General features: G+C 43.8%; 2 protein-coding genes across 5 annotated transcripts in view; one reads left to right on the forward strand and one right to left on the reverse strand.

Moving 5' to 3' along the window:
• Positions 1-13,792, forward strand: part of COL23A1 (collagen type XXIII alpha 1 chain) — a 173,237-nt gene extending 159,445 nt beyond the window's left edge. Inside the window, exons 12-28 of the mRNA XM_027643211.1 lie at positions 92-154; positions 1,134-1,178; positions 1,633-1,710; positions 3,208-3,261; positions 3,955-3,999; positions 4,455-4,544; positions 4,894-4,965; positions 5,784-5,825; positions 6,666-6,692; positions 7,142-7,213; positions 7,305-7,358; positions 7,627-7,653; positions 8,131-8,184; positions 8,785-8,871; positions 10,285-10,362; positions 12,767-12,805; positions 13,727-13,792. Of these exons, the coding sequence (XP_027499012.1) occupies positions 92-154; positions 1,134-1,178; positions 1,633-1,710; positions 3,208-3,261; positions 3,955-3,999; positions 4,455-4,544; positions 4,894-4,965; positions 5,784-5,825; positions 6,666-6,692; positions 7,142-7,213; positions 7,305-7,358; positions 7,627-7,653; positions 8,131-8,184; positions 8,785-8,871; positions 10,285-10,362; positions 12,767-12,805; positions 13,727-13,729 (930 nt within the window). The 3' untranslated portion in view covers positions 13,730-13,792. The remainder of the gene's footprint in view (positions 1-91; positions 155-1,133; positions 1,179-1,632; positions 1,711-3,207; positions 3,262-3,954; positions 4,000-4,454; positions 4,545-4,893; positions 4,966-5,783; positions 5,826-6,665; positions 6,693-7,141; positions 7,214-7,304; positions 7,359-7,626; positions 7,654-8,130; positions 8,185-8,784; positions 8,872-10,284; positions 10,363-12,766; positions 12,806-13,726) is intronic.
• The window catches only part of HNRNPAB (heterogeneous nuclear ribonucleoprotein A/B), a 29,151-nt gene continuing 18,515 nt past the window's right edge, over positions 11,723-22,358 (reverse strand). For 2 of the 4 annotated variants that reach the window (XM_027643221.1, XM_027643224.1), the window contains one exon: positions 11,736-12,291. The gene's annotated coding sequence lies outside the window, so the exon portion shown is untranslated. Of the gene's footprint in view, positions 16,514-22,358 lie in introns of all 4 variants that reach the window. The other 2 variants (XM_027643219.1, XM_027643222.1) reach the window with 2 other exon arrangements.

Below are 22,358 nucleotides of genomic sequence, written 5' to 3' on the forward strand. Positions count from 1 at the left end.
AAAATGAAGATAAAGGAAGAAAAGGGTAACCTGAAGAACTCTGTTCTTCATCCTCCCTGTGTAGCATTTACCTAAATTGCCTTGTTTTCAGGGAGAAAAAGGAAGTGTGGGTCCCAAGGGAGAGAATGGCACCGATGGCTTCCCAGGACCCAAGGTAAATAAACCCAAACTGACACAAAACAGGAGCATGTTATGAATATTTTACCTTTTCCTGGTGACTTCAAGCTGGGTTCAAGCAGAGATCAGCAGAAGAGTTTTTAAATTGTCTCCTGGAATGTTTTCCATTGGATAGCTTTTTTCCTCAAGAGAGGTAAAACTCTGATCCCATTTTGATCTGATGTGATTGACGGCTGTGGCATGTGATGAAGAAAGTGGGCTCTGGTGATTCTTAGTGATTTTTTTTTTCCTAGATCCATAGTAACCGTTGTTCCCCCTGGTATCTCTTGAATTTAGGGGGGGTTTCTACGAATTTTTACCATTTTTTACTTTTTGGAGGGCTTTAATTTAGTCAGCAAAGGGATTTACACTGGTATGGCAAATGGGACATTTTTTTGAATCCTGAAGTGAATTTCAGGTCACTGCTGTGGGAGTACTATGGCTTTTTGAAACTCCATAATTTTCAAAAAAAAAATATAGAAAAAAGGAAGAAAGAAAAAGAAAATGGGAGGGAAAGGGAAATAAAATGAGGAGGGGAAAAAAAAAAAAGAACAATTTGGCACAGCCCTTTTCCTTAAACTCACCCTTGAAAATGGTTTAAACATCTTGGCTGAAACTTTCCACATGCAAAACTCAGCCTAAAGCAAAGAGAGCCATGTGGAACCAGCACAAAGCTTGGCATGCTTGGAGCTGGAAAGTGGCACATCACCAATACTGGGGGCTCAGCCCTCAGTGGGCCACTCCACTCCCTCTGCAGTGAGACCTTCTCTCACTGTCAGCCAACCCACACCAACATTATTTGTGGCAAAATATAATTGCTTTCAAGTGGAATCTATTTTTTGCTGGGAGAAGCAGTCCCTTCTTGGTGTCACGCTTAATCTAAAGCATATCCTTATGGGTGGGTACAGTATTTTCAGGATAAATATTCTCTATTTTCCTTGGTCTCTTTGAACCAAAAATGTGATTTTGATTTTCAGGGTGAATCCGGTGAGAAGGGAGGAATTGGCTCCATTGGACCCCGGGTATGGATGTTCAGGATTTCAGTTTGGAGCTGTGTATTTACCTCAACCTGAGCTGTTCCCCACCACCTCTTTCTGCTTAGTGTGTGTTTGAAGTGTGAGAAAATAGAGATGGTGCATATTTAAACAAATGATTATGCAGGTACCAAATGCTGCCACAGGAGACAGCTCTGGGAGATCTGTCAAGTCCACCCTGTAACCTTTTTTTTTTTTTTTGCAAGAGGGAAGCTGGGAATAGGGGTGATCAAGTGAGGATTTCTATGCACTTCTCCCTTACACCAACTGATGCCCTTTTGAGGTTTGGTTGGATGGCAGTTCCAGCTGTCAGACCAGGGACTGGTTAAATCCATGGGGTTTGTGAGGTGATAACCCCCAAACACTGCATGTCAGGTCTTTGCTTTCATCCCACCTGCCTCTCAGTGCTGTAAAATTTAATAGGATTCATCCCTGGTTGCAGGGCCCCCCTGGCCTGAAAGGGGAACAGGGCGACACGGTCGTGATCGACTACGACGGCCGGATCCTGGATGCACTCAAGGTGAGCCCTGCACCAAGGCCATACAGAGTCCTGCAGTTGATGGGAAAGGACTGAAAGTCTGCCAAGCTCTGCCCTGGTGATGTTGTGACGTCTTCTTCCTGTCCTGTGTCTCCTTCTCAAGATCTCTGCCTTGGCACAGAGCTGGCTGGGAGGGAAGAGCTTATTACACCTGGGGGCTGAAGATATTTAGGATGTACCAGTAAAAACCAGTGGCAGAACTCGGGGCTGTGAGCTCAAGCTTGTGGGATCTGGCTGTGGGATGTGGGTTAATATTCTGCAGGTAGAAGCAATGTGACACAGCCATATAAACACCTGATGCAGTGAGTGTGAGCAGCCACATCACAGCTCAGGCACTGCCAGCGGCAGGGTGAGATTCCTGTGGTGTGGAGCTGCTGCTGTCACTGTCACTGTACACCCTCTTCAAGCAGCACTGGGGGTGCAGGAGGAAAGGGAACAGCACCCAAGCCCTGACCTGCCTGACTCAGCAGAGCCCTGCCCTTTTCCTTAGGATGGAATAGGCTGAATAGAGTAAATACTTAATTACAGACAATTGAGAACCATCCCAATTGTTTTATAACAGGCTGCAGGGATACACAAAGTGCTGGTAATTTCCATTTGCCAGATGTCTGCATGGTTTTGAGCTTTTGGGAGTGGAGTTTGTGGAGTGCAGTGGTTGGAGAGGCTCCATCAAATGTCTGGAGGCTTCATCTGCTGGGCCCAGACCCTCTCCTATGTTCTGCATGCAGAAGTTGCTGAGGGGCACATCACTGAACCTCACTAACTTTGCTTTTTCCTGCTTATTAGCTGCTTGCAGTGTTTGTGCACTGACCTGTCTCATGGGCAAGGCTTTGGAAAGGATTCTAGTGTGACTAAATGTAACAGCATTTGAGCGTGCAGCCATGGAAAAAGGTGCTTGAGGATATGATACTGGTTTGGTTTTCATCTCAGTGAGACCACAACTTTTGCCATTTGAAATAATTTGCAAGTTGGAAAATATGTGTTCATCTCAAGGTGGTTTGTGGTCTCTGCACCCACCAGTGCCCATGAAAAACAGCTTCCTCAAGTGTGCTGTTAGTGCTCACACAAACTCCTTCGCTTCCCCTCTTTAATTGCACCTCCCTGGCTGTCGCTGTTTCCAGCAGGATGCTGCTCCCCAGGCCAGCTGGCTGGAGCAGGCAGAATGCAGAAAGAAACCACCAGATTTGGGGCCACACCTCTGGCTAGAGGCATTTTGCCTCTTAACCCATGTGCTGCTGCACCTGCACACCCAGCTCACTCCCACTGTGTTTTCTTCTGCATGAACAACCCCGTGCTAGAGGGACCTTGGGTGTCTCTGTGTCAGTGGAGCTCATCTCAGTGTTTGGGCAACCCCACTCACCTGAGGGCCTATTGCAGATCGTGGCTGGGAGCTGCTCCTGGCTCATCCCCACAGCACGAGGATCATGTGCCATGTTCATGTTGGTCAGGATCAAGCCTGTTTTGTTTGCTGTGTTTCAGGGTCCACCGGGTCCCCCAGGGCCACCAGGCCCCCAAGGCACTCCAGGTCCCAAGGTAAGCCCAACCCCTGCCATGCAATGTTCCCAAGAAACATTTCATGTGGAGTCACCCATGGTGATGCTGCCTGAGGAGGAATGTGAGGCTGTGTGGTAAAGGAAATGCTGAAAGGAATTGATCTGGCTGAAAAAAGGAGGTTTTTACACAAAACCCAAAGTTTTGTTGATCTGTCTCTGGTCTCCAGCCTCTTCCAGAGGATGCTGTCCCAGAAAGGAATCCACTATCAGTCCCACATCTGACAGGTGAAATCCCAGTCCCTCTGAGACCACTGTGGCAGGAAGCAGAATCAAATGGGAGAAGCAGTTGTGAGAGGGGCTGGCAATGCCAATGGCTGTGCTGAGCCACCTCAGTCCCACCCTCCCCGTGTGCCATTTACTGCCCTCCTGCTTCACAAGCAGTAGTCTGTACCCTGCAGTCAGCTGTAGTTTCTTTAAAAGAAGAATGTAATTTGCAGGAAAGCATCCCTTGGAAGAATGAGATGGGACAGGATTTCAGTGCCCAAGATCTCATACTTGGATGAGCCAGTAATGCTGGTGCATCACTGACACCTCCTTGGTCCTGAGCCTGGCAGTGGCAAACCCATAACCACAATGGTTGCATGTGAATAACCCATTTCCTTGCAAAATGCTTTCCTGAGATGATTTCCTGATTTAATTTACCACGTGCTCCCCTTCCCTTGTGTCCCTTCAGGGAGAGCTGGGCTTGCCGGGCCCACCTGGACTGGACGGTGAAAAGGTGAGCTGGGCTGGATCGAGTGAGACCTTGCAGGAGCCAAATAAAAAAGACACACAAATACTGTGTGTCTGTGAAGAGCAAATCCAGTCTTCCAGGAGCAAGCTCTGCTTTGTAATGTCAGCTCTGTCTCCTTGAATCGATGCCCCCATCCCGATGCTGCTCCCGGCCGTGTCTGCCGAGCTAAAGGGGCTCCTTTCACAAGTGGTTCATCAGATGCTGTCTCCAATTTTTTCATAAAACTTCCTGACCCTAAATGGCTGCAATCCCTGCTGTGGCCCAGCCAAATTCTGCTGTGCCCACAAGATTGGCCTACGTGAGTTTGAATGTTAAAACATGTCCTTGTGAGCTCACGCTGCGATGTGGAGGCAAATGTGGAAAGGCAAAAGGGGCTGTTGTGGGGTGGGGGTTTTTTTTACATTTTTCTCCTAAACACGTTGTTTTCTGTCAACTTGCAGGGTCCCAAAGGAGCAAAGGGTGACCAGGGCAGCACGGGGATCATGGGGCAGAAAGGAGAGACAGGAGAAATGGGCTTAGCAGGTCCACCGGTATGTCCCTCTCCGTCCTGTCCATCTGCTGCTTGATTCTTTAATGTCACTTCTGCAAATGCTCAGAACGTGGCCAGGTTGGCAGATTTAAGCAGTGACCTGTCCACACTATGTTGCCATGGAAGCTGGTGAATGCAGGAGCTTTGAATTTGCATTTCTAAGTATGATGATAACAGCTCGTTCAGAAGGTACCAAGGAGGAGAAGATCTTTCTTCAAAGCCCCCCGCGAATGAACATGAGCTTTGCTTGAGCCAAGGCTGGAGTTTAGAGGGGGACAAATGTATTTTTCTCTCTTGTTTTTGCTTTGCTGGAAGATGCACCACATCAACAGTATATTTTTACCTTTTAGGGAGCAGAAGGGCCAAAAGGAGACAAAGGAGAAAAAGGAGACACCGGCTCACCATGTCTGCAGAACAATCATGTGAGATCTTGGCAACATAAAACCTCTTCCACGATGTGGGGTCAGGCAAAGTTGGGGGGTGCAGGCTGGACCTGCCAGTCCTGTATCCATCAGCAAAACCCAACTGTTGAATACAAGAACTTTCAGGAGCGTCTACATGGGGTTTATTTGTTATGGAAGAGCAGTTTGGACACTGAGCTACGAAGTTACTTTAGATTTTGCACCGATGGTTGAGATACCGGATGCTGCTGTTATAATTGTTTTGTTCTCAAAACACAGTAAGCTCCTCGCAGTTGTATGGGATTTCTGCATCCTTTTTTCCTTATTCATGCTTATTGCTTAATAAAAAAAGAAGTGGTAGGTTTTGATAGTTTGGGGGGTTTTTTTTAATAATGACAGGAAAGTTCTAATTTTGTTCAGGGTGTTGGTTTGGGGGTTTGTTTCTTTGTTGTGTGTGGGGGGTTTTTTGGGGGGGAGGTCGTTTTGTGTTGTTGGCTTTTGTGGGTTTGTTGTTCCTTTTTTTTTTAATTAAAAAGTCTGGTTTTCTCCAGTCTGTACAAAAAATGGCATCACTACATCCATTTTATGACTGGGAAATACACTGACTGGTGTTGGTCAGGCCTCTTACTTTAGAGCCTACTTTGATTATTTGTGTGCTTGTAAAGATTCTTTTATTTATAAATACTACAAGCAACTCTTTGATTAGCAGATACTTTGATTAAAGCCATTAAATCAGAGGGCTTTAAAACATTATTCTGGGTTTTGTGAGGTTTCCATTGGAGAACTGCCTTGTCTCTATGCCCAGCCTTGTTAACGTGCCATTTAATTCCCTTCCACAGATCATACCTGAGCCTGGACCCCCTGGATTACCTGGCCCTATGGTAGGACTCTGGAAAGTGATTGCTGCAGATTTGTTATTGCATGTGATTAGTCAAGGACAAGGGTGGTTTATTTTGTTTAACCATGGTGGGCTGCTGTGAATCTGGGGAAAAAAAGTCAGGGAAGAGCTACAGTGCTGTGTTCTGTCTTTGGAGAGATTAAAGCACCTGTTTTAGGAAAGTGCATCAGCATTTGTGGCTCATTTTGCAAATAGCCAAGTTGTTCCTTGGGATGGAGAAAAGATAAAGCCTTGTGGGATGGGAAAATTTGTTCCCCACCATGATGGTGTCTGTATTCCCTAAGTTTTGCCCATGTCAGTAAGTTCTTTGCCATCAGCTGCACTGGGAGAGGATGAGGGTGGTGAACATGTGAAGCACTTCTGATGCAGATATCTGAGGGATTTGGTGTCTAAAATGCTCCAAAAGGAGCTGTCAAAGGCATCTGGAAGGCCAGGATGTCTGCTGAGTCCAAGATTCACCTTGAGAGACCATGTGTCAAAACCAGGTGGCTTTCCAGGTCACCTTCATAACCTCTGAGGTGTCCCAGCCGTGCCCAAGCTTGCTGTCATTTGCTTCAGCAAAATTTTGAGGGGGGCTCTTGCTCCCCAAAACTCATGTTGCAGAGCTTTATTTGTCCCTTGATACACTAAGTGGTCCTTTCCAGCTCTCCTTCCCCCTAATTTGATATCAGAGGACCAAATAAACTGCCACCTGTCTCAAAAAGAAATATTTGGCCAGCCATTGTCAGACCATAATTGAGCAAGAAATGGTTTGGGAAGGAAACTTTAGGATGGGTTTATAAATTCTGTTTTTTTTTCAAATGCACCATTGTCTTTCCCACAGGGCCCTCCAGGAATCCAGGGACCTAAAGTAAGTCAATAAATTAAATGTCACCCAGTTTCCCAGCTGCCAGTGCATTATTTACAGGCTCACAAAAGGCCTGTCAGCTCTGGAGACTGACTTTTTTTTTTTTTTTTGGGTCACTGTTGTCACAACAAATCCCTTGGTTACACTGTTCAGCAGTTGGTGTTCCAGAAAACAAGCAGTTTGTCCTTCCAAACACATTTACGACCCAAAACCCTCCTCCAGCACAGAGTCCTGAGGGCTGGCAGCACATGTGAGTCAGGGTTCCCAAACCAAAAGGCTTCAACCTGCATTTTCAACTATTTTCTTACATGATTTGGTCAAGAGGAAAACATGGCCAGCAGCGTGGGTGAAAGCATCCAGAGAAGGGGGCAGGGGAGGTGGTAGGTGTGTGGGGTGGCTGCCCTGGGCAGAGCTGCCAGCTCTCCTTGGCTGATGCCATTTCGTTTATGCAGGGTTTGGACGGTGCAAAGGGAGAAAAAGGTGACACTGGTGAGAAGGGGGACCACGGTGACACTGGACCTGCTGTGAGTAGTTTTCCCATATCTCATTTCTGGCTGTTGACAGCAACCTGCCTTACAGCAACAACCCCAATGCCTTGTTTCTTTGTAACTTCAGGGTCTCCCGGGCGCTCCAGGGCTCATTGGTTTACCTGGTACCAAAGGAGAGAAGGTAATCCATGGGGTGGGAGAGGAGAGGTGGCATTGGGGTGCAATCCTAAAACAGGGGCTGAGTCCAGCCAGAGCTGCAGAGCTGGGCTGACCAGCACTACCCTGGTGGGTCACAAGGAGCAGCCTCCAACCCCAGGGGCTGCTGAGTGAGCCTGTGCTCTCACTACCATATCACACCAACTGGATGTAAGTTTGTCTGCAACACCAAACTCAATACAGCATGTCTTAATTTTCATTTTATGTCTTAATATTTATTTTTACAACTGCAGGGAAAGCCAGGGGAGCCAGGATTGGATGTGAGTATGGAAACCATTAATTATTTATGTATAAACATGAATAGCATGCATGTAACTTGAGACTGTGGGGAAAATATGTAGCTAAGATTGTATAGACTACTCTCCCTTAAACACAGTGCCCATGGAATGATGTCTGTAGGAAAGGGCTGAATTCAGGCCAGTTGGTGGGATACTCCCCCTGCACAGTGGAACTGCTCAGCTAAAGGTGCCGTGGGAGTTTTCCTTTCCAGCTGAGGATATTTGTATGGGATTCAGTCAAATGAAACTCTAATACCTGTAACATTACTGGGGTGTGGTGGAGCACTCCAGCTTTCCCAAGAAATTGCTGACACACGAAGTAAAACAGGAAGAAAATGTCATTCTTCAACATGGCAGGATGGGCTGATGAACTGAGATGCCAGGATGTTCACAGACTGAACTTACAAAACCTTTTTTTTTTTTTTCCTCTTTTTCCCCACCTAAAAATTGTTGTGATAGGGTTTCCCAGGTCTCAGAGGAGAGAAAGGAGAGAGAAGTGAAAGAGGCGAGAAGGTGAGTGGGTTATGGCTGCAGACACATTCATGGGGCAGGACAAGCAGCTCTTTCTGCCAGGTTGCCCTGGGTGCTGGTCCTCTCTTGGCTGTTTCTCAAGTAATTCCTGAAAAGGCCTTTTCCATAGCACAAGTATTTGCCCAATCCCAGAGTAGGGCAGGACAACTCCTACCCACCTGGAAGAGCTTTTGACCCCCACCTACAGCACAACCACTGTGGGGAAATGGAGCAGCCTGACAGCTCCAGGCTGCAAAGAATCGCTGATCTTGGTTTCTAGACCTTGAAAATAGATCCCAGGCAAAGGTTTTGCTACAGGGATCCCTAAACAAAGGGATGCCCAGCTGAGTCCAGGGCAGTGGCTGGAAGCTGCTGCTCCCACTTGCTGTCAGATACCAACCTTTAGTCAATCAATTATCTATTACAATATCTCCACTCAGTTTTTAACTAAAGATTTTCACTTGCATTTAATTACTCAGCTGAGGTTACACTTGTGCAACTGTCCCTACTCTGGGTGAGGAGTGGGGCTCTGTAAGAGCTGTGAGACATAAAGCAAAGGTGTTCCTTCTCCTTTTTCCTGATATTTTCCTTTTGTGCTGACAGGGTGAGCGAGGAATACCAGGGAGGAAAGGAGCCAAGGGGCAGAAGGGGGAACCAGGCCCCCCTGGACTGGATCAGCCTTGTCCTGTGGTATGTCTTCCATTTCCCTCATCCTGAGCTCGGTTGCTGGGACTGAAAAGGAGCCACAGCTTTTTAGCCAGGGAAAAGGAGGGAGGATTTGGGAGTTCTCTGTTTTGCAGTAAATCAGAGCAGATGGTTATTGTTTTCTCACTTTTCTTACTGGTTTATCTGCACTGCTGGAAGTTCACTGCTCGCTGTAAGGGCTCCTCACTGGCCAGATGGGAGCAAGACACAGCAGTAAAAATAAAGGATCTTTGTGTAAAGACCTTCTTATTGTAGTCAGGAACAATGGAGCTCAGTAGAGCTCTTCAGGAGATAGTGTGAAGCTGCAGGCCTGGCTTCTGAGCATGTCTGAAATCAGGGAGTAACTGGGTGCTGTGCATGGGAGGTGATTTGAAAACAAGGTCAGCTCTATCCGTTCATCCCAGCAAAAACCGAGCGAGGGACAAGCCTGGGGAAGTGTCTTGGAGTTGATGCCATCATAGTTCTGCTGAAGAGAAGTGATGGATGAGCTGGAACTGGAGCTCCCCAGGCTGCCAAGAAGTGCCTCTGGGAGAAGAGACTTCCCTGGGTTTCTCTGCTTGTGGCTCAGATCTGTCCCTTCTCAGACACATCCCGGGCCACCACTGTGCAGTGCCTACAAAGACAGGCTTTCCAAGAAACCTCCTGGGTGTTTGAGCCAGGGGAACCTGGATCTCCCAAGTCCACTTCCAGAACCTCTCATTCACTTGATAGAGCCCAGGAAAAAAAAAAAAATTAAACTGATTTATAAGTTATTTGACCTGGTAAAATTTACCTCCTTTTCATTACTATTTTTCATATAATGACTAAAACCAGAGAGATCCTTTCCCTAAGGTGCTTTTAGGGTGCAGGGTGAAAAGTATCAAATATTGAACTGAAACTGCTTAAATATACCTGTTTAAGACTTTAGTTCAGAGGCACCAAATAGTGCCAGGTACTTGCTCTAACATGATCCAAAAACCCATTTCTTGTCTAAATGTGTGACTTTTCCTCAGCCTGCCAGCACAGCTATAGCAGCCAAAGCTGTTGTGTAGCTCCACCACAGCAGTAAAAAGCTCCTTTAGTCAATATGCTTTATTTTGCCCGGAGATTGAATGTGAACTACCATTAATTTTTTCCTCCCTCAACATGTTGGGTGATTTACCTCTTACCTCTCTGACTGTGCTGTTACAAACGTGAATCTCTGGTTTGTGTATAGATGATCTTTCCCAGATGAGACTCTGCGTGTCTGTGAATTCCCTACCATAAAACCACTCTGCTGACTTGCTGTGTCATCAGAAATGGAGCTGTGAAGCTCTAGACCTGTCCTCCTCCTCCTTCTCCTCTGCTGAAACGTGGGTGTCTGTCTGACTTACTTCTGGTCCTTTATCATTCTCAACAAGCAGTTGTTTTTCCAAACAGGGAGATCATAGCATTGCAGGCAGCAAAAGGGAGCCAGGTTTGCCAGGCCTGGATGGGCTGAGCGTGCCCTGCCCTTTGGTACAGTATCTGCTCTCTGCCTTTCTTGCATGGCTTGTTGTGTGTGTTCCTGCTGTGGCCAAGCCCTGTCCTGAGAAGCAAATCCCTCCAGGGAGAGGAAGGACACAAGGCAGCAGGGCTGGATGTTTCACTTTGGCATTTGGGGAAGGATGCCAATGTCTTGTTTCTGCTTCCTCCCAGTTAAAATGACTTTAGATAAGGAGTGTAAACCATGGGAGATCACGTAGAGGATGCTGGTCCCTTCCTGGCAACAGATGCTCAAAGTTTTAGCTATGGTTTCTCTCAGCACCTGTGGCCCAGTTTGGTTCCCCTCGTGCTGGTGCAGCCCTGTGAGTCCCATTCCCAGCTAGGATTTGAAAAGCTTTCCTCAAATGAAGGGGCAGCCCTGCAGAGCAGGGTCACCAGCACTCTGGGCATCAGAAGGGCTTTGCTGTGTCAGCACAGAGCTCAGGTTGGGTCCAGTGGTTATGCAGGAAGGTTCGTGCTCTCCTCCCCAAAAGGGCTCTGCTCCACTAGTCATTGTTTTATTTTCATTTTTTTTAACCATAGAAAATGCTGCATGTCAGATGATTTGCAGTTGTCCTCAGAGAAACAAAAGGGCAGTAAGCTGTTTCTCTTTCAAAAAGTTAAATTACTTTCAGATGTGTCAAAGAAACCAATTCCTAACAGCAGGGCCACTCCAACTCTCCATATTTACTCCCCAGAGATGTTCTATTCACCAAGTATCTCCCATCTTAACAGTACAGAAAACAGAGGACCTCTCTATTGAAGGCATTGTAAACTGCAGTAGGTGATTTCTCCAAGATGTAACTACAACATGACCAGTTAGTAAAGCCCTTGCACATCTCCCTATTTGTGTATACGAAGGGCAGTTACATGTTGGTTGGAATGGTGACTTTGTTCTCCCCCCCACTGTGTGGTAGAGGTTTTCTGGGCTCTCAGTGATGGCTTTTAGTCCAGGAGCATCAGCACGAGCCTTACACACAGACCACAAAGCTCTTTTTAAGTTGACAAGTCGTTTTGGAATCACTTGAGTGAAAGGTGGTAGAAAGGCTGGAGTTTTATGATGATTAAAGTAAGTACTTTGAGGAAGGAGAAAAAAACAGGGCAGAAATCAACTCTGACCATCCGTGTTAGGGTGTGCTTTAACAGCAAGTCAGGAAGTTTCCTTGTCAAACGACTGCTCTGCAACTTGTCCCCTGTACCCTTCACCCCCAGACAACTCTGGCAAATGTACCAGTTGCACTTTTCTTATGAATAGTTACGGACCAAAATATTGACCGTGTCAGCAGAAAAATGTGTTTTCTAACTAATGTCACAGGAAAGCATGTGCAAATAACTTGACTTCTTACACTGTGAGTAGCTGGAGAGGGTAACCTTACTTCACTGCATCTGTTTTATTGGGCATAGGCTATTTTACATATAAAATCAATACAGAATACAAAAAATGTGATGACTGACATTTACAGTAAAAAATGTAAAATTGCATTTTGACCTCTGTTTGCACTGGCAGTTCCCTCTGCTGCACACACAACCCAGTGGCTTCCCACCCCCGGGGAATCTGAGGTGGCTCTGAGGGAAGGGTCAGTGCATGTGTGCTCTCTGTGGCTCTGCATGCAGAAATTCATGTAATCGGAGATCCAAGAGCCTTAAAAAATTCCAGCATCACAAAAGGCAGCTGAAGTCAGCTATTTCTTCTAAAGTGTCTTGAAAGAGCTGGTCATACAAAGCCCATTCCTCTTCTAAGGGGCTCCTTCCTGTTCAGTGCTCTCCTCCTGGTCAGTGAGCTCTTCTCTGGCTTTCTGGGTTTTGTGAGCTTCTTGAATCTCCATTGGAACATGACAAATATTTTCACTCCCTTTGGATAGTCCACAACTCATCCTATGTCAATCAGTTCAGCAACTCAAGATTTCTTAAAGAAACTAAGTACTGCAGGATCAAATTTAACACAATCAGGATACCATCCAGGAAAAAAAAGACCTACATCACCTCCCTCCCCAATTGAAAAGCACATTTTAACAGAAAGTACATTTCCACATCATGCTTTCCATATTTATGTCTGATTGCAAAAACCACTACCTCATAAAACAGATCATGAAGTTAATGAACTGTGGTTTCAAATCTTTATATTTGTTCACATTTTCTTTTTTGTTTGAAGGAAAACAGAAAGTGTAGATTTCTGATTTTTTTTTTACCCTGGGGTCTGTTCAATTTTGTGTTGTGTGTGACACATGGATTACATTGCCTGCATATTTATTGTTGTGCATATACAGTAAATGGGTTTTGCATGGTAATTAACAGTGCTGCTAAACTATTCATTGTTGTGACAACTGAGCTTCAGGTTTTTGGATCTGACACTTAAGCCACTGTCAAGAAAACTGAATCTGTAAATTCAATTTTGCAGGGACCAGACGGACTGCCAGTAGCAGGATGTTGGCATAAGGTACAGTAACATTAATAAGTGTATATCCTTGAACAGGCCCCAAGTAATTTTTCTGGCTGCATGATGATTGTTTGCCCTGCTGCATGTCCTTTATATGCCTGGCAGACATGATGTCATGCCTTGGGAGAGCAGGATTCCAGCAGCTTCATGTCTTGTTCCCCACTGCTCTAGATTGGTGCTGGGAACACCAAGAACTTGCTAAGCACAAAAAAAATAATTGTTGTTAATACTGTCAGTAGAATGCCTTTTCACAGGCTTGCTCAGGCTTTTGTTATGGCCCAGGCAGCTTAGGAACCACCTGTGGAAAGGCTGCAGCACACCCTGCAAGATGTGCTCCTGTAACTTACTCAGCTCATAAACTCTAGATGAGAATTTTACAGTGGGTTATTGCTTTGTTGCAGAGTTACAAACATTTATGGCCAAACAAGGGCTCTTCTGCCATTGTAATTATAACCCAGAGCCACCACACTGGCTGAGTGCTCCAATACCCTGGGTGCAGGTAATTCATTCCATCTCCTGCACCCAGAACAGCCAGGGGTGTTAAGTGCTAATGCAGCCTGGGAGAATGAGGAAAGATGTGTCCACTGGGACATGAGGATTTAATCCAGACTTGCAGGAGAATGCTCATTCTCTGACAAGGGTATGACACTGAAGCTGAGAGGAATTACTAACCCAGTTGTATGTGGATGTAGTTGGGAGTTAACAGCAAGCATGTTACTAACTGGTTGCAAACCCTCAGTTAGAATGTGAGCACACCCTTAGTACATCAAAGTTTTTAATTATGTGTAAGTCATTTGGATGTCTTGTTAATATTAAAAGAAATTTGAATGCCAATCCTTATAATAATAACAATAAGGTTAGTAAGTGCAAGGAAGGGAGCATTTATCTGATTAAAATGTTTGTCTGTGTGTTCTTTTTCAGTGATCCCTAAGCATGAAGCACAATATGTAAATAATGTGATATATTTTGATCTTTTTAATTTTTGTATAAAAAAAGGAAAAAAAAAACTTCTGACAGTAATATATTGACCCTTTTTTTATACTGGATTCTGACATTTACGGACTTGGAAAATATTGTAAAGCTCCCAAACCCATAAAATATGCATGGTAACACCAGGATTTGATAAAGGTACTGCTGCCAGTAGCTGGGAATGAACAGTATTTTCACTGCTCGTGCTGCTGTGTGAACTAACAGTACTGAGCCAGCTGCTCGTGTGCCTCACCGCATGGAGTGAACCCCTGTCCTAGTCTGGCTCTCACCTCCGTATCTGCATTGCACGTGCACATTGAAAGGGTGAAAGAACCTGGCTGAAAACAAAGAAAAAGAGGATGCAGCCCTGAAAATGGAAGAAGCTGCTGTAAACTGTCTGGTCAGACAGGAGAAGGACTTGCAACCTGCAGAGGAGACAAAGCCGAGCTCCGTTCGTCGCTGCTGCTGGGATGGAAACAGCAGCTCTGGGGCTGAACACAACAACCCTGACTGCCTGGGGTTATTTCTACAACCATGAGAAGCTTTTTTTCCCTCAAGGGGAAGCACCTCTGGGTCCTGTCCTGGGGTCTGTGCCTGAAGATGTGCCAGCACTTTGTTACTGTGGAAGCTGAATTCCCCAGGAAGCCTCCGCTGGAGAATTTCCAAACAAAAAAATGTGGCAATACTTTCAGTGCAGAGAGTTGCAGGACAGGGAGGGCTCTGCTGAAGTCCCTTCTTAAGAGCATAGAGCACATAATTTTGCTGTTGGGATTCCTAGAACTTGGGAGTTTGGAGTATTTAATTGTCTTGTTTTGTGGGTTTAATTTACTTTTTATTTTTTCTTGGTTTACATGGTTTTAACTGTAAACAAACTCTGCACACTCCTCTTGTCTTCTTCCTTCTCTCCCCCTTTTCAGTCTCTTTCTTTAAACTATTTCAGGCACATCCCATGCAGAGCAGGGCAATGAATGAAAGGATTATTATTTTGATATCTGCATATGCCACTGCAAAATCGATTAATAACTATTCCTCAGTTCCCATTTTTTAAGATGTTGAAAAAAACAAGAGGCTGTGCAGTAGAGAGCCATAAACAATTATTTCAAAGAGGAAAAGGATGGCTTACAGCCAAGTCTGTTCAGCTTACAATGAAGATCAAGAGGCAACCAGATTCCTTTACAGGGAGGAGATACTTTCTATTAACAAGTTCTTAAACTGAACAGAGAAACATGTACAAATATTCATCCAATGGGTAGAAGCTGAAGCTACACAAACTCAAATAAGCAAGCTGTGGATTTTTATTGGTGAGACTGGTTAATCCTAACCAGGCCAGTGATGTAATCCCCATCACCTTAATGCCTTTTTGATTTAACAGTTCATTTCTGGAGGAAATACTTTAGCCCCAGACAAGTTGCTGGGTTCTGTGTGGGCGTCTTAGGTGAAATGAAGAGCCTGACCATGATATCAAATATGATATCAGGGTTCTTTGTGGCCCTGATCTTAAAGAATACAAAAGGGAGTCATTTTTGGTGCCCTGAGTAGATCCAAAAACCTGTTAGAATTCTTGCTTCACTGCAACTCTTACTGCAGCTACTGCCAGAGAGGGCTTGAGAGAGGGATGTGACTGTCCAGGTGCAACTGCCCTGTACAAGCTGACCTAGTGCTACAGGAATTCTTGCTCCAGTGTTCTGAAGAGCAGTGGGAATGTGCTTTGTGCTCTGTGCAGGTTGGGTGATGTCTGTGGGTTACCTGTGACTGGATCCTGGGTGTCCTTGAGCTCATCCCTTTAGCTGGGAGGGTGTGTTGTGTGCTGGTCAGTGCTGCACTGCCCATCTGCCTTGCTGGGTGTGGACACAGAAGACTTAAGGGCTGTAGGCAGTGAACTTGTTACCTGTTGTTGTTGGCTGCTTAGGGTCTACACCTACACATCACTTGTGGCTATACTTGGCATTTTCACCAGTTACTCACCATTCTCTTGGTCACCATATAGATTAAATCCATGTAAATTCGTATCAACTAACAAATCAAGAAACAAGAATTATGTAACTCAAAACAGCAATGAAAATGCATTTTATTTACTTCCATTTCATGTTCTTAGCTATCACTTTTGGTGTAGGGGTTTTTAAAGGCATAAGGAGCAGCTAACAAGCTCCCACTGGTTTTTAGTGCTTTTGAAAAACCCCTTTATTGTCCCAAATTAAAGCTAAAAAAATCTTCTGTGAAAGGTTGAAGGCAAATCTCTCATTGATGTCTCCAGGAAGATCTGTAATTGTTCCCTTAACGTACAGTTGCTCTTCCCATCTGCCACAGTCATCTCCAAACTAAAAGCAATTCACTACTCCAAACCACACTGTGGGCTTCTACACTCAAATTCCTGCCCGTGTCCTGATCACGGAACTTCTTTCAGTATCAATGAGAGTTCAGTCCCCAGAATGACTGCAGAAAGCACAAGAATCTGGAAGTGTCCACAAACAATCTACAATGCAGATAGAAAAGTCTTGTTTTACATACGCTGGCAAAAACTAAACAGCTTTCTATCTAGCTCCTACTTGAAGAAGTTTGATATCACTGAAGCTACAAGACAAGCTAACCTCCAAAGCTTATGAAATTATATTAAAATTTATATTTTCTCTGAGGAAATACCCCGAAGTCCTATTATCTTCAGGTAAACAAGTCAGTATTCCGTCTTCAACTTGTGGAATATCCAGTGCTTGTAGGCATCAACTGTGACCACTGCCAGGCCTGCAAAACATTGATACAGAATACCAGAAAAGTGCTTTACCTATTGCTCCTCACCGTCCCCCTCCCAGCACAGAGCTCTGCTGCCACAGCACCCGGGACATTGGTTGTTAGGAAGAGCTCGTTTGGAATCACCTAAACCTCGTAACCAGGGTGCTTATTCCCCATCCCTGAGGCACAGCCTGACCACTCACAGCGTTTCCACACCACTCAAGGAAGGCTGGAATTATTTTCCTAGCACGGGACTCCACCTGGTATCCAACACCCACCAGTGCCACACCTCAGCTGCCAAACGTTTTGGTGCTCACCTTTGGAAACCACCAGGCAAATACCCTCGGGTTGGTTCATCCGTGCACCTGCAGCAGCGAGGGATGTTCAGGACATGTGACTTACTGCCCCTGTACAGATCAGCCACCTGTGCTCAGTCACTTCTCTGGACTCCACTGCCATTCCCACCAGGAATGCTGGCAGATATGGATCCTGCTGTATGCTGTTGCTACCTTTGACTGTGAGGAACTAACCAGTCTCCAAGGCCTGTGGGTGGTACATCTCCTCTACCAACCCCTTCCACCACCAAAGCAGTGGAGCTCTGTGGAGATCAGAGCTCCTGGGAGCAGAGCAGGGAATGGATCCCCAGGCAGGGCTGAGGTTCTGATCAGCACTTGAAGTCCCTCCTGGTCCTCAGCTGAGATCATGCATCTGACCTTTATGTTCTGAACTGAGTGTACCTGGTTCCCTGCCCATGGCAGGAGGTTGGAACTAGATGACCTTTGAAGTTCCTTCAAACCCAAACCATTCTGTGATTATCAATCATATCATTCAGAGCAACAGACTGTATTAGAGGGACTGTTGGGTTTTCTATGGATTGCAGAGAGTGTAAGAGGGAATCTGTTTAGACTTCCATGTGCCTTACACACACACACACACACACACACACAGATATTCAGAAGAGTAGGTTGTTAAATACAGAGCAGTCATGATCTTATTGCAATGAGTTAAAAAAAGATGTGCTTTGCTCAGCAACTTCATGCCAGATCAGTTGATTATTTTCTCCTTCCAGATGAAAATGTTTATGTGGGTCTTTTTGAATACTTTTGAGTTTGCAAATAGCTCACAAAGACAAATTTTACTTTTAGGTATTACTGGCAGTCTTGCTCCAACTCAGTCATGCTCTCAGTCTCTCACAAAGCATAGGGCATTTTTTCCCCAGGAAACCTCTCTTGTTTTCCCCTCTGGTTGGAAAGAATGTGAGACTGTTTTACAGCAATTCTGAAGTGCAGCAAAATGTTACCACTGTATGTCAGTAGCAATAAGGATGATTGACAGGGAGGCTGCTAATGCTTATGAAATGTGGGTCAGTCTGAGACTTGAATAACTTGATTTTTCTTGATCACTAAAATATTTGGTATATTGACTTAATGGATTCATCAACAGACATTCTGGGTAACACAGTGAAGTTACTGGTCTTGGGGAAACCTGAAACTCAGACAAATTTATTTTTGTTTTCTAGTTTACAAACCAAAATTCCTTTCCCTAATTAAAATGCCTGTGAAAGCATGGTGGTTTCCATTAGGTTAAGCTAACCATGTCTGCCTGCTGCCCGGGAGCAGAGGACAAGCAGCTTTCTTAAAGGCTTGTTCTATTTAAAATTGTGGCTGACAATTACCTTTCCAGTTGCTACCAACATCCTCTCTCTAACACGCTGCGGGAAGCAAAGTTCCCAAACTGAATCCTTAGGGCACAAGAGCTCACTTGAAACCCCTGAGAAGGTTTTTCAGCCACAAAGCTCTTGTTTTTCTGCCACAAGGCAGGCAGGGCTGCCTTGCCACGAGACACGGCAGATGTGTTACGTGACTGACTCTGGCTGTGGCTGTGGGGGTTGTGTCAGCCCTGGTGCCCCAGGAGTGGTGATGCTGCACCCAGCTCTGGGGAGCACTCCCTAAAGCTTCTGGGGAGAATGGATTTGAGGGAGAGGGGAACATGGCCAAAAAACCCCACATGTGTAACTCCAGCAGTGCTGGGAGTGTGCTGGCAGCTCGAGAGGGCCCTTGCCAGAGCATGAACCTGATGATTTGGCCTGTGCTGATGGGGACAAGTGAGATTAATTAAGAGTTTTGCAGCTGAATCGTGGCTTGGCCAGTGAGTTCAGCAATATTTCTCTGGATTATGAAACAGGTGGCAGAGAAATCCTGATCTGACTCCAAGCTGGAACTGTTTCCAGGTGTCAATGAACCAAGATTTTACTTAAAAAAAAAAAAATCATCAAGATGTTGCCACGTGCTTTGTTTTATTCCCGTGGAGGAGTCCTGTACTCACTGCTTCTGACACTTGCTGTATATAGAATGGTGATTTCCATATGGATTTTTCTCCTGTGTATTTAAAAATAAGAATGTTTCTTCTATGGTAAGCAACTTTCTGATATGTTTTCTTTTTAGGAAACCCACAGGTGAAACATTAAGATGAGCTTTTGTCTTCTGTAATTTCATTTCATAAATTCAGCATTTTAAATTCTTAAGCAAACCAGCAAAACATGTTGGAGGTTTCAGCAGCTCAAGACATCCCATGCAATGATGCAAAATAATCCACAGAGAATGACACAGGTTGACCTGTGGTTTTAAGATTATTATAGTAACCCACTAACCAGGCTAAATTTTTATACATATGGTTTTGCAGTCAGCCAAACATAGCAGGCTCTTGGGCAAGAATGAAAGAACCCTCTCACTGTAATGCACAAATAATTAAAGTTAATAATAAAATTTATTTAATTTTTTTTAATTTATCCAAATTATAAGATGGCAGAAACTTCCAGCTTTATAATGGTAAATAACTCCCCCTGTGCCTCCTTAGCCTGTCAATATAATGTGTATTATAAAGGTGTATCAGAGCAGAGATTTCCTGCTCAGTGAATGGTGATTCAATGCTGCCCTCTAGAGGAGATATTTTTAACACAAACAAATTTATGCAAATTTTATGCTGTGACACTGTCCCTCAATTGGCAGCCCAGAGAGAGATGGGCACGACTTATGCATAACTCTGTGGTTTGAACTGATATTTGTAAAACAGCAGTACACAGATAAAAACTTTGTTTTTTCCAAAGCTGGTATTTCTTGCTTGGGAAATACCATCATATTCTCACACTTGTTTTTTCAGTCCCACTGCTGCCTAGATAATTTAAAGAATTAAACAAATCTACCTGTAGTAGGTTACATGTCATGTTTCCATTTCTAAAATTTTGAGCATGAGAGCTTGGAATTATTGTCTTTAGAGAAAACAGATTTTTAGTTAAGATATGCAAAAATATTAATAAAAAAATGTAAAAATTGAAAAACCCCCAAACTACTTATCCTGGACAAATATTGCAGGTATGTGGGGTGAGTTTGGTTTCAATGTGCTCTAGCAGAGCTCAGTGTGTCCCCAGCAGGTGTCCAGGGCTGGAGCAGAACCTCAAGTTAATTTGGAACTCCTGAGTTTTACCCTTCATTCCCTGCTGCCATGCTGAGCAGCCCAGCCAGCCTTCCTGGTGTTTAGAACCAGGGAGATTTTTAAGTGAGAGATATGAAATACCTGCATAATTTCAAGAGGCCTAAGACACTTTTGCTCAACTCAGGCAATGACTGTGGCACAAACTGACCTTGGCAACCTTACAGGACAGTGTTAATGTAAGAATATTTCTTGGACTCTTTTGCAATAGGTTTATTTTTAATTTATGGGGTTTTGTTTTGGGGTTTTTTTTGGTTTTTTTCCACGAAAAGAAGGGGGCAGAGGGAAACATCTGGTCACTCTAGTTAGTCCAGTCTCAGTGTCATTTGCTGCAGTCACCTGCCTTCTAATTGTGTCCCTGGCACTGCACTGAACCTGGCCATAATTTGTTTGAACTATGTGTATTTGTTTGAAATACTTCACAGCTCTGCTTCAGGGAATCTACTGCAGACTGAAGCAAACCAGTGAGTAAAAAATCCATTTCCTAAGCTTTATTTTCCCTGATGATCATTTATATCTGTAAGCTAAAAATTATAGTATTTTCACATCCCCAGGTGAGCTACTGCAACTTTTCCATGTGCTTCTAAGGGGTGTGTAACTGTTGTGTAACCTGCAGCTAAAGCAAGTGCTGAAAACCTGACACTTAGAAATGAATGGAGGAAGGACTTTAACAGATTATTTTATTGTATACTACTGGAGAGAGCTTGGGGGAAACCACAGGAAAGCTGGCAAACTTGAGTTTTCCATGCGTAAGAAGTTGAATTATTGACAAGAGAGCGGAATAAGAATTACATTAGTAACATTTTGTGGTTTTCCTATGTCTTAGGATGACAATTAATTCCTGTTTGTTGCATAGTTGCATAGTTTCATGGAACAGTCACTCACATGTGTGTCAGTGTGTGGTTTCTTATATAATGCAGATAATGAACAGAAACTTAAAAAGGAGACTGCCCAAGTATCTGTAAAGGACACTAACACCCCTTGCTGCTTTTTTATATACTGTTAAATACTGCATTTGAAAAGTGTATTTTACATGAATTTATGAAGTGTAGGTAAGTCTGTATCAAACTTGCATTTCTGCAATTACATTAAAAAATTAGGACCTGGTTTTGCAAAGCAAAGGCACCCACATTACCCACTGAATTTGTGAATTTAGTACAAGAGGTAGTAAACTGCCATCACTTAGAATGGGAGTTGGAGTCCTGTTGTGTTTGCTGGTTTGTTTCATAGAGTGCAGTTTTACAGACAATTGCATAACATAGCTATTTTTTGTGTTACTATTTGGGGTTCTTTTTCTGCTATCCGAAAAAAAACAATCAAAAAAATTCAGTATGAGGAAAGTTCAGCACAAAACACCACAGTCAAAACCTGCTCTCATTTTATATCCCTTACTTTAGGCATAGAAATATTACAAAACTTGCATGTACACTAACATTTGAGAAACTGTACCTGCTGCTACTTAAAATCTGACTGAAAATGTTACTTATTTGTAGAAAAATACACTCAATGTGTGCCTTCTCTTCCCATATTTGTTTTGAAATTATGCTGATAGAGCTTAATCCTCTACCATGTTATGCAAGTGTCCCTCATCTATGTGAGTGGTTGCATCACTCCAGGGAGGCTGTTCAGAGGAGAAAGGGCTGTTTGTGTGTGTGCAGTTTGGACACCTTGCCAAAATTAGTTTTGTTTTGAATGTATTTACATGGTATTCTATACAAAGCTGACTAAATCTATATATAGATATTAAAAATACAGAAAATGTACTTAACACCTCTACTTGCAAACTTTTTGTGATTTTTTTTAATCATGTATGTGCCATGAAAAGTATTCTATTTACTCATTTCTTTGGGGAACAACTACTTTAAAAATGAAGGCATTAATAACAGTATTTTTTATCCATTGTTTAAACATGTTAAAATGGTATTAATTAGTACTGCATCATGTATTTCTAGTTTAAAGCTGTAATGGACAATACATTACCTTGAGACCTCAAAAAATAATTTTTCTTGTGCTTTTTTTTAATAAAAGCAAAGACTAGATTTTTAAAAATGGTCTCTCTGTACAGATTACTTTTGCAGTTGTGTGAATATGTATAATGAACTCTGCATTTGTAACCAAGAGTAAACTTTCCAAATTGTAAATGTTCAGGTTGTTATTATAAATAGCCAGTAAATATCTTAATCAAACAAGAGTTCAAATAAAGATTAACAGTCATTATTATATTTTTCTCCACTGTCTTCTGTTACTTAAAACCTGACTTCTATGAAAGAACTGGGTTTGACTTCCTAAATTCAATCTAACTTTTAAGTGCATAGCAATTTGGTTTAGCATTCTCCATATTACACTAAGTTTAAGCTGCTCCTGTGCT

The sequence above is a fragment of the Corapipo altera genome, unplaced genomic scaffold (genome assembly GCF_003945725.1).
Source record: "Corapipo altera isolate COAL_440 unplaced genomic scaffold, ASM394572v1 75, whole genome shotgun sequence".
Lineage (NCBI taxonomy): Eukaryota > Metazoa > Chordata > Aves > Passeriformes > Pipridae > Corapipo > Corapipo altera.